We start from the raw sequence: 12,596 nt of genomic DNA, 5'->3' as shown, positions 1-12,596 counted from the left end.
GCTTTTTAAAAGGATATTACCCTCTATTCTAAGAGCAGATCTGGATGTTGGTTTATCTTGGCAAAGGCATAGGTGTGCATTTCAAGTGATCATGCTCTTTACCTGTGTCCTAGGATGAAAATCTGTAATCCTTGTTTCTCCTATCAGCTGTGTGCTGCTTTTTCTCACCTTTAGTAATGTGTGAGACAGCTCACTGCCCTAGTCAGGAGGCCAAGGGTTTCCTAACAATTGTACTTGAAAATGTTCCTGCTTTCACTGGTTTTTAACCACAGCTTATGGTTTCAGGCAGAGAAGACTATTAACACAGAACCTATCCTTCTGTCATATTATAGCTCATATGACATTTCTTAGGAGAAAAAGTGTGCATCTGTGCAAGGGGGATAATACCTAATAGAGGAAATAACACCTCATTTTTGTCTGAGTAATTACGGACACTAAAGTGTTTGGGTAGTGTTTGTTCCAAAAGTTGGTGAATATAAAAAATTATTCCAGCCATCTCCTGTAGCCCAGAGGTAGGAAAGCATCTCTATCCTTCTTTACTCATACAAAAGCACACATGCTTTCCCAAAAACAAAAAACATCGCCAGATTTAAAAAAGCATTTTAAAAATCACTGTACAAAAAAATCCCAAATACTTATTAGACAACTGAAAATGAGAAATTATTCCCCCGCTTCTTTATTTGCATAAATAAGACAAATGGAAAGACACAAGTGAGAATAAAAGAGATTGGGAAAAAAGAAAAGAATATTGATTAGATATTCAAAATAAGAGGCAAATTGTAAAAGAACATGATGTTAAAATACTCTCAATTATTATGTTTCTAACTCAATTTAAATATTATGTTTCTAGCTTCCATTTACTAAGTAACACTTTTAAAATAAGGAACACTAATAACAGGTGTCTGTCTAGGTGCTTTTTAGTCAATGCCATGATAAAGCAGATAACTAAGAAATCCACTTGCTCCAGAACATTAAAATAGCACATCATACGTGGCAGAAATGCTGGTTGAAGTACTAGCTGCTCCCTCTCCTCCCATAAGCTCCTAAAAAACCAGAAGGCTGAGTGTGTGCTGACTCTGGAGTATGGACAGTATCTAGCCACTTGGAAAAGCATATATAAGTAACAGCAAAGAACATGTTGGAGAAAATGACAGGCTGAGTTAAAACCATCAAAGTATTTTACTTTATATTTGCCACTTAATATTGATCTGTTGTACCAAAAAGACTGGATTAATCAAAAGAAACAAAACAATTGAAGAACTTACTTCAACACTGCTAATGTAATCTGGAATTTTGAAGATACATCATAATGTGATAAAACAAAAAGAAATAAGACCAGCAGTAATGGGCTAATTTTGATCCAGACTGATTAATTATTAAACAGGTTGCTAGAAAAAATTCTGTTAGCCTTATACCTTACCATTCAGCAGCCAGGCTTTGCTGGTACATGATGGTGAGGGCAACTCAATTGAGAACTACTTCTCATTCTCCCAGGTATTTTTTGATGCAAGATTGTTATGTCTTCTGCTCCCCCTCTCAAGAAACAAATAATTGTCATTTTGAGAGTTTAAAAACATTAAAGCTGATGTAATAAAAGGATGCTGATATGATATTTTCACTTTACTCTTCTGTATTCTAGGTACAATTCTTCCCATTTAACTACTATTTGGATTTTTATTTATTTCTGTGTCTGCTGCCAAAGATTTTTTTTTTTTTTTAAAAAGCAATTAAGAAAGCAATTAAGAGAGCCCACTTTTCCATTTCAAGCAAGTAATATTTTTGCCATTATGGAAATAAGGTTTATGTGATTATTATTTGTGTTCTTGGCCACACAAGTATATACCTCTATCTATGATCTCTTTCACTGTCCTTTTCAAGAATACTTTTAAAGTCTTCAACTAACTTTACAGTTCAAATTCCCAGAGGAATCACAAAAATGCAACTGCTTTTAAATGTGGAGAAATTAACTAGTCAGGTAGCCAGACAATGCAATTTTCCTCATTCAGGAACATTTTTTTCTTAATATTCGATTACACAGGAGAGTGGAATTATGACTGCCTCAACCACAGGGAAATTTCTGACATTTGCATCTTGTCGGTCATCACAAAAGTCAAGTAATAAGCATAAAGCCATTGCTTATGGAACTGGTTGTTAATGGAAAAGGACATGTCTGTAGTTTTAATTAGGGTCTTTCACTTGCTTTCTCTTAAAGATAACTTCATCTAAAGCAACTGTGAGATTATATGATGAATTCTGCAAAATGCAAAAGATCTCCACGCCATTTTTCCTTTTCCCTTACATTCCCCTTAAACAGGTCTTTTACTTCACATGTAGTGCACATTAAGGCGACAATAACGCCCTAGTAACAGGCACCAACAAAAATAAAAATTAGAACTTAAATGTGATTCCCTACCCCTACTGTGTAAGACTGCAGCATTTCTAGATCACTGCTGGTTTCCACACAGCCTTTGTAAAACAGCTAATACTGGCTTCCCTGCAACAGGAACTGCCAGACTGAAACAATGTCACTCAAGTTAGTGCCTAAAATGATCCTTGTGATGTCTAAGTACTGAAAAACTCAGCCTTTCAAAGGCTCCATCTAGCTGCTTGAAGTGAAATGCTTCACTAAATACATTTGTGTAATCCATAATACAGATTCTTTTACACTAGCAACAGAATCTAAACCATTAAGTAAAATACCAAAATAAAATAAAATATCTGAGCAACCTCAAAACAATTCTTTGAGGGTATCTCTATCATTCAAATTGCAGATATTGCAATTTCTTTCACACATATTTTAAACATAATTTTATACTGTGAGAAATTGTGAACTGGTTAAGTAATCATTCAAGTTGATAGTGTCTACCCTTTGCGCATTTCAGAACCAAGGGTAAACATTGCTACAGAAAACAGTCCAAAACTCCAAAATTAATCCCCAAACTTTGACTAAGTCAGTCACAAAATGCACTATTGATAGTGTTCACTACCAAACAGGCTAACGTTTAAGTGAAAAGCATAGTTATTTTATTTAAATAATGGACACCACTGCATAATACATACCAATAATGCTATTTCATTTAGGGAAAGAAAAACCTTCACAGATTTAAAATAAAATAATTTCCCATTGTCTTTGCTTCAATAATTATGTCTGTTAAGCAAAAAAAGGCTAGCAGTGGTATTATAAAGCCTTTATGTTGTTTGAAATAAAAATTACAGTTCTAACACATTACTTGGAGAAAAAAATTCTTAGGTAACCAGGGGTTTGGCATGTTTATTTTAAGAAGAATTATTCTGGCTTTTTATAACTCAAAGAAATTACAGTTCTTGGGTTTGCATAACAACAATGTACCTGCTGGATGCTTTTTAGCTGCAGTTCTAGAAATAAAAAAAAATCCAAAATACTAAATTTATCTCAGAGCTCTTGAAGATTTATTGCAATCTGTTCTTAAGAGTGCTGATCCAGCTTTGAAATCCACAGAAACTAACTGTCAGGTTGCCCAACTGAGAACACAACTGGATGCTAAAGAGATAGAGTGTTACAGAAAAATAGATGTATGGATACAGACAGCAGGATTATTCATTGAGATTATTAGCACACAAAATGAACTTGTTGGATTGGATGCTTGAAATGCAAAGTGGGTCAATACTTCACTCAGACAGAAATGAGTGGGTGCTGATTCTGAATACTCTGTCCCAGCCAATTTTAGGCACATACCTCCTGTTCACATTTTAGAAAGATGTTAAAAAAACAACAGTGAAGCTTCATCACAGAAATAATTCATATTTAGAATTCTTGTTACATTCCAAGTTAATGTGAAAAAAAATATCTAAAAAAAAACCAGGTAGTGCCATGGTATGTGTTACCATGAAAATCCTAGAAAAGAGGCATTTCTAAAGGGCATTCCTCAAATCTAAACTCGTCTAACCACAGTATTCTTAGATGCCAACAATCTCTTACAGAAAGATATCTAAGCTTTCAAAAGCAAAAGGAAAAAGAAAAGAAACCCACAACACATAGCCTACACAGAACAGGGTAAGGATGCTCATCAACCTGACAGAATATAAGGGGTTAATTTAAGACCTTATTGTCAGCACTAACAACACCTGTATGCCCTGGGGCATTTAGAAGCTGAGTTAGAGGCTTACAAGGATCTTACCTGCAAAAATCTTGGGCACCTGAAAGACAAAATGGCAGAGAAGCAACAATTTTGAAAATCCATGACTTGGGGACCCACATTCAAAAGGGAAAATGAGGCTGCAGCATCAAAGTTTCTTGCAGCCTGACTTAAATCTCAAAATTGACAGAGACTCAGATGTACACAGTAATTCCAACCCACCTTCCTTCTCACCTCTAACCCATAAACAAGAATTTACCTTGTAAAAATGTTTGGAATCAAGTGAATCCGTGCTAAGTAACTATTCATAGCTGAGTGGAAAGGGTTTTCTAGTATGTGTTAACAGATACTGGTAGTCTGTAGAAGACCAATGCCTCCTGAGTCAGCTTAAGCTCTAATTCTTTCTCCAGGAGGGTACTCCTAACTTTTATAGAGAAGGAAACAACCTTCTAACCAAGGCAGAGGTCTTCCTGCATCTCATGTGTCAGCATTTCTCTTTCACAAAAATTAGGAAGATAATTCAAGTGTCAAACAACGCAAAACTTCAGCAAAGATGTTCTGAAGTATGTACTGCTGGTTAATGAAGTAAAAAAATCCCTAACAACTGTAACAGAAGGCCACAAATACGGGACAGAATGGAGAAAAGAGACACAACCTGGATAACTGCAAGCAACTGGAACACAATGACCTACTAGCAAGAGCAACTACTGCTCTTAACTGTAATGCAGGGGAATTGTACTTCACCTTCAGTACATCGCCAACTGTTCCATCCATCAGCATTCTGTGACTCTGTAATTGTCTAAAATCAATGGTGTAAAGTCCCCTTGATCACTGATGATTCATTATGCAAGTATGAAATACAATCTGTTTATGCATCACTATCCCTGCCTTCATCTCAGAATGCTCACAAGTCCTCTCTCCACGTCCTTCTGTCCTGTGACTGCCCTTAGCTACCCAGTATGATTTCATGCACTCCCTAAAATATTGACTTAAAGCATATATTGAGATAAAAAAATACATGCATGTATATGTACAGTCTCAACCTGCTCAGCAAATAACACTGGAGAAAACTGAATCCGAGTCCACTCTGTTCTGAGTTGGTATTAGAAAATTATTAATCCCTGAATAAAAAAGATGTCTATCATTCATGACAAGTGATGGTTAATTAGCATCCAAACCAGAAGTGATAGAAGAAAATGCTAGCTGTTCCTGGATGAAAAACGAAGGACAGGTCTCCTTTTACAATGTGTCACAACTTTTAGACACACAAAAAACTGACATGTTAGTGACTATATCTGACTGTGAACACATGGTATTCTTGAAACACCACAAAGCACATCTAATAGGAATACTAGTATAGAGTAAAAGATTCATCCATGCATAGTCTTCGATCAATTCCCATCAACTTCAAATACCGGTCTTCCTTTTTCTAAAGGCTACAAGAACAAAAAGTACATCAAAAAATTAAATATGGAAGTAGATTTTAAATGGCCAATCAGGAAGCAGAGGAGATAAGAATTATGATCTTCTTCCTCCCAGTGTAATGGATAAAAATAACTGTAAACAACTGTGGGAATGCCATAACCCTAGAACTTAAAACCAATCACTAGTGTTCAGGCATAAGTGGATTTCACACCAGAAAGTCTTCCATGAATACAGGAGTGCACTAAGAACCTGTAGACAGACTGCACAGTTACAGAGAGAGCCTTTCACAGATTCCTTCTATCACAATGAAATTCCTACATTACAATGATTAGTGAAATATGTAGTGATACATTTAATGCTGAAACAAATACAACTTCTCAATCTTTCTCTCCACTATAGATAACTAAAACGTCCTACAAGAATACAAATAAAGATAAGCATCTTATACTACGGAGAAACTAGGTTAAAACACTGACTCAGAACAGCAATGTCAAGTAGTTCACTTGAATTTTAATGTGTAAACCAATGGGTTAAGCATATTTAGAAGAAACTGAGACCTGTCAAGGGACTAACTCTTGAACAACCCCAAAGCACTGAATTTCCATTGAAATAGACAAGAGTCAGTTACATAGGTACACCTAGCAACACAGCTGACTGAACACAATTTTTTTCAGAAATTGAACCACACAATTTTTTTCATGTTTATGAATTCCTTAACTAGAAAAATCACCTGCTGTTCCCTAGTACCCAGTTACTGTTCCATCAAACGGGGCTTTATTTATTGCAAAATAAAAATATCTAACACCACTAGCACTGAACCAACACAGTCTATTTCAACAGCCTATGCACACAAAAAATAAAAAACCAGACCATTTATGAACAATTTTCTAACAAAATTTTAACCTTTCTTGCGGGGAGGGGGGGGGGTGGCAAAATATACACTGAAGACAAGGCATCCAGCACACCAGAATAAAAGAGATTTCATACATAGTAAGCTTTATTGAGAACAAGTTAAATACTGAAAAAGGGAGACTTGTGCCTAGTGATAATACTGCCAGAGTGCAGTGCATAATATATGTGCATTTTGATGTTTAAAACTGCATGCGAAACAGGATGATAAAATGGTAATAATCACGATTACTCTAGTACCCTTTCAAATTCTAAGTATTCACAGCTTATGCACTGAAATAGTAAAATATGCACATCTGTGCATATACAAATCCCTGCAAGTGCATCGTTGTAAGAAAACGGAAAATCTGTAGCAAAAACACGGTGTGTGGCTGCAGATAGAAATTTCAGAAAACACCATCGACACGGACTTCTTGCAGGACAGACTTCTTTCCCAGATCCCGGTCCAGAGGGTGTGTTTGCCGATGGGAGGCACCCACCTGTCCCTCACCGCTGGCCGGTCACGGAGGGGCAGCGCCTCGGGGCTCGCCCGCGGGCCGTGCGGCACTCGGTGCCCGCTGCTCGGTGCTCAGCGCTGCCGCCCTGGAGCCGGGGGTGTTCGGAAGCGCCGCCTCCCCTCGCAGCGCAGGGCGGGTGCGCGGTCGGTCCGCGGCTCCCCGCGGCCGGACGGCGGGGCCGGGCCGCTGTCCCGCGGCCGCCGGGGCGAGGCGGCAGCGCCGCGGGGCCGGCCCCGGGGACTCGCGCCACGGGCGGGGGGCGCAGGGGCACCTGTTTGACGACCCGCGCGGGATCGTGCGAAGCTGAGGGCGGCGCGTCCGTAGCGGGGCGAAGAAGAGGGGCACATCCTCGGGATAGCCGGGAAGGGAGGGCTGCGCGGAGCTCCGGCGCTCAGAGGGGCGTGGAGGAGGGACACGAGGGCACACGCGTGCTGCGGGGCGGCAGGACAGGGCGAGGGGTGCCGGCGCTGCCCAAGCAGCGCCTCAAACTCATCCTCGCCCCTACGTTCACCTGGGCTGCGCGGGGGGCCGCGGCCATGGTGGGGACACCCCCGCCCCCACCGCTGCCCGCCGCGGAGGAGCCGGCCGGCAAGCGCGCACCTTACCTCGAAGAGGGGACCGATTTTATTCTTCTCCAGGTAGGCTTGGATCCTGGTCTGCTGGTGAGACGCCATGAAGAGCTCCGGGGGCGGGGGCTTGAGCTCGTCTCCCCCGGCGGCGGCTGCAGTCCCTCCGGCTGCTGGCGGCTCACTCCCCCGCTGCACAAGGGCTGCCACAGCGGGAGAGGGCGAAGGCGCTGCCAAAGTCGCCGGGACGGAGCTAACTCAGGTAACTGGGGGCGGGGGGAGGGAGCCGGGTGCCAGTCGCCCGCTTAGCCGGGCGCGGGGCTGGCTGCCCTCAGGGAACAGCGGGCGGGCGCTGCCTGGAGCAGAGCATGGTGCAGGGAGGAAAGGAGCTGCAAAGGCGGCCCCCGAGCTCCGCGCCGCTCCGCGCTGCGTGTGTCTGTCAGTCCGTCTCTGTGTTTCTCTGCCAGGCAGCGCCTTGGTGACGGGAGCGGCCGCGGTTCGCGCTGCCGCCCTCGCCACAGCGCCGCTGCCGAGGCCGATAGCCGCGGGCTCCTGTCAGCTCCGCGGCCGCCGGCGCCCGTTGACGCCCGGGTTCGGCGCACAAAAGGCGGGAGCGGGGGAAGGGGGAGGAGAGCGGGCGGGAGGCGGGGGCTGCTCTGCCTCCGCCGCTCCCCTGCCCGCCCGGGGACGGGCTTGCCCCCGGCGGAGCCGCGGCCCCCCCTCCCCTCGGGTTTGCGGGGCCCCCACTCGGCTCCGGCCCCCCGGGCGGGGGTGAGCGCCGTGGGCCGCCCGGCGTGAGGCACCTGAGCGGCACGCGAAAACTTCAGCGGGGGGAAGGTCGCGGAGGAGTGAAACGAGTCGCGCTACTACCAGGGAAGGGGGATGCAAGGACTACAGCCAGCGCTTTTCCTTAATTTCTGTTTAAATTATCTTTAGATCTTAAAATGCCAATGAAATTCCCAAGTAGGAACAATAAGCGTCTTAATGGAATAACTGGAGTAGCTATGCAGGTGCATCCTGGTCCCAGGTTGTGTAGAGTTCCAGCAAGTAGCCAAGGGCGCTTGGCCAAAACGTGATGGAGCAAATAAATATTCAGCTGACTTCAGAGAGTAGTGAGTTAATGAGTACATCAAAGAATTAGTATTTTTTCTGTCTTCAAGTAATTAGTATCCCACCATTTCTGGAAGCAGGATCATAACCAGCTTTTTTTCTCTCTCTCCCTCTCTCTATTTAGAGAAGAACAAACAAAAATATGCTTCTTGGGGTTTGACACTCCTGTTCTTCTGCAATAACTGATTCTGCTGTATTAACATTAACCTGTTTGGTAAAACCATATTTTTTACTTTTTTTTAATAAGGATTTTTTTAAAAATGCAAAAGAGCTTTGAAGACTTTTGAGAACATTCAGCACGTCTGCTGAATCAGGCTGCCTGTTCCCAATCAAGCAGTGTTCTGCAAATGCAAGAGTACAGGCATCTCCTGATTCAGAAACCACTAAAGGGAAGGATGAATTTTGTCAGGAGTCAAAAGATCCTGAATTCCGCTCCTATAGCCATTGACTGTTGTTTGACTTCAAAGTCCTCCGTACTGACCTAAACCTCAAGCTTCTACCTAGAAGGAGGTCAGGTGTAAGTGTAACATAAAGAGCTTGCAGTGCATCCTGTAGTGTAGGCAATATCCTGTAGAATTCTTTAATGGTTTGCTGGCATGTGCTCATCCCGGTCTTATTGAGGCAGTGTTTGTTTCCATAGTAGTCACTTAAAAATTGCACTTTTTTTAATTTGGATTCTTAGTGGGTAGTCTTCTAAAATTCATATCAGCTCAGAGTTTTAGTGTATCTTCTTCAGCAAAGTACTGCCTGGTGCCACTTAAATAATATGATGCTAAGCTAGTTTAATCAGCCTAATGAGGATCATACAATCATAAGGGTAATTGTCAGTGATGCAGGTTCTCTACAGTGGCTCCAAAGATTCCCATCAGATGAGGTTGTTTGTAAAATTTCATAAATCTCACCAGAACCCAGACTGCTCCAATAAATAAAAGTCTCCCACTTTGTAAAATGATGCCCCCTCTCATGATGCAAAAAATGAGAACATATGTTTCTATAGCCCTACACAGCCTGACTTCTCAAAGTAGCAGCACTTCCAGACCTTCTGGGACATGGCTGTATCAAGACCTGCACACTCCCACTGCTCTGTGTAGACCAGGAAGAGGACGGAAGAAAAGAAACAAGACTGACATATGAATAGAAAAGAGAATTTATTAAAGGAGGTTTTAAATATAGCATAACTGTCTATGGCTGCATACTGTTATCAGTTAGATAGATGCCAAGATCTCACTGTTAAAACCTCAGAGGTTTGAGGATTTCTGTTTTGGTTTGTTTTTCCTTTCCTCCACTGAATCACAGAATGGTTGAGGTTGGAAGGGACTGGTCCAAGCCCCCTGTTACAGTAGGAGCTTTGAATATTTACCAAAGATGCTGTATTTTTTGGTGTCTGTTGTCATTCTTGCTTCCTTTTTCCCTAGGCCATTTTCCATCTCTTAATTCTCACCCAGAAATATAATCTAGATTTTTGACTTGGTTTGGGAGACACAGTAGCAGTCCTGCTGTGGCTGGGAAAGCTTCCAAGGCCAAATGCAGAGTTAGCTTTCTAAACAGATGCATCTTGTAACCCCCACAGTTCCCATGAAACTTAAGTGACAGGTTATCCTTTGATATGGATTAGGTACTTTAGGGAGACATGAACACAGTTCCTTACCAAGAGCTTCATGCTACTGTTACCTAGGTGAAGGTCTTCAGCAGTTCCTGACAGTAAAGCCTTCTGAGAGCTAAAATATGGGAGTTCAGGTGTCTCCTGCAGAGAGCACAGGCTGAGTGACATGGTATAATAGGAAAGGAGCTTCACCGATGCACTCTTTTGTCTTTTTTTTTTTTTTCCAAAAAAGCACAAAAACTGTTGCTTGATTTAAGACATGCCACACCAATATAGCAATCAATAAATACATGTGATTTACAAATAAGCACAGGAAGCTGGATATGTCTCTGCTGTCCTCTTAGCTGTTAGGAGACAAACATTTTCAAAATTTAGTTAAGATACTCTTAAGTTTTTTAAAACTGGTTTTAATACAGTCTTTTAAAATTAACTTTCATATTAATACCAAAGGACAAGATTGCTTGGATTAAAATTATTGGTTTAGGCATGCCTGAATTTTTATTATTTTCAACAACCTTTTTGTATGAGCAACTGAACACTAAGTTACTTTACAACCTAAGTAATAAAATATAGTCTCTGTATTGCACTTTGCTATGGTCCTGGTTTAATTTCATGGATATTTTTCTTTCAGGAGCAGTATACAGCATGCACATCTACAGAACATTCAGCAGTGAACTGCAAGAACAGAAATGACTGAAAGAATTTGCACATGGGCATCAAAAAATGAAAAGTATCCCAATTTAAAAATATATTCACCTCACAAAACAAGACTCCCCAAAACAAGGAGAAAGAGTCAAAAGAACAGGTCTAATTTTAAGATGTTAGTTACCACACTATTCAGTTTTTATCCTGTGTCTGTACCTGTGATATCTGAGCTCCCTGAGCATGCCATTGTATGTTGGTAGGTTTCTCAACCTTCACTCTTTTCTTCAAGAGAACAGTGTGCATTTTTTGATAGGTCATTTCTGGTTTGGCTTACTCAGTTCAAGGACTTCGCTAGAGTAGGGACCCGTTAAATAATTCCATAGTATTCTACATCATTTCAGCCCTGCCATCCATTTTTCAACAATAAGTTTGCTGCAGTTCCAATGCTGAGCACTGAATTTTCAAAGTTACAGTCAGTTGCAGTACTCATTCATCATTGCCAAAGTTAAGTTACCTGGGCTTCACATGCAAGGGTGTTCTTCAGGAGTCAGAGCTGCCACGGCCTAGCAAAAAAGGAAACTGATGACTTGGCTGGCAGTAAAGGTACTCCATGGGTCACAAATACCAAGTGCCAAGTTAACAAATTTTTCCCTTCTGGCTAAAATTTAATCCATATGCTCTGCATGAAGTTTATTTTTTGAGATGGCATCTGGAGTACAAAAGAGACATTACAATCTAAGAGAAATATACTGGCAGTGTATGAATTTATTACAAACCTTTAAATGGCTTTCTAGTTCCCATTAAGTGCTTTATGCTTCAGTTATCAAAAATTGTCAGAAATTCCTTAAGAAACCTTTCAAAAACAATTACAGAGAGGAGAAAAAGTAGCAGGCACATCAAAGGAGGTAGTATTCATCAAAACCTGGTGATGTTTTCCTTAGAAAGCTTTCTGTTTTGTCAATGTTTCCTTTCATGTAATAACTCTATAAGAATTCTTCTTCCATTACTGTGATTGTTTCTATTGAATTTGATATTCTGTGCAGTCATTATCTGCTTCATAAAGACCTAAGAGCCATTAGTCAACAGCTGGCTAAACGCAGTTCTTACAGTATCCTTGTACTTAAAAAAAAAATGCAACTGAAGATACATCCAGGAGAATGAAAGCCCTGAGTCCCTGCACTTTATAAATGGGGCATTATTTTTTATTGCCAAAGCATGGCCTTGGAACATTATAAACCCCTGTTGTAAAATTTTCTAAAAAAACACACATGCACACACTGGCTAAATATTGCAGTGCTCCAAGCTGTTTAAAATAATGGAGGTCTAGCAGTTCCTGACCTAGAAAGCTGTCATCTTGCTTTTTATTTAGTATTCCCCTAAAAATGGATTTTCTCTGATGGCATGTTTTCAAAAGAAACTGAAGCATCTTACTGTATTATGCTGAAATACCCAATTTACCTTTTATCCCAAGTTAACTGACAGAATTGTAAATAACATCACTGGAGGGTTGATTTTGTACACCTAATTAAAAAAAAAAAAACAAAAACAATTTAAAAAACACCGGTGTTCTGGGTTTTTTTAAACGTACTCAGTAAACAATAATATATCCATGAGCTTGAGTTTAAGCAACCTCAAATATCCTTTGTATGGTTTTCCATTCATACCAAAATAGGAGCCATACAACTTTGAAACCTGGACTTGACCTAAACTTATTGTAAAGAGCAAG

The 12,596-nt window shown here is 41.1% G+C and overlaps 1 protein-coding gene across 1 annotated transcript in view; it reads right to left on the bottom strand.

Moving 5' to 3' along the window:
• C2H8orf34 (chromosome 2 C8orf34 homolog) overlaps positions 1–7,620 on the bottom strand; it is a 147,693-nt gene extending 140,073 nt beyond the window's left edge. Inside the window, exon 1 of the mRNA XM_058832672.1 lies at positions 7,552–7,620. Coding sequence (XP_058688655.1) covers positions 7,552–7,620 — 69 coding nt within the window. The remainder of the gene's footprint in view (positions 1–7,551) is intronic.
• Between the last annotated feature and the right edge of the window lie 4,976 nt (positions 7,621–12,596).

This window comes from Poecile atricapillus, chromosome 2 (assembly GCF_030490865.1).
Source record: "Poecile atricapillus isolate bPoeAtr1 chromosome 2, bPoeAtr1.hap1, whole genome shotgun sequence".
Classification (NCBI taxonomy): Eukaryota; Metazoa; Chordata; class Aves; order Passeriformes; family Paridae; genus Poecile; species Poecile atricapillus.
Note: the sequence above shows the minus strand (reverse complement) of the source record. Positions and strands in the feature narration are given on the sequence as shown.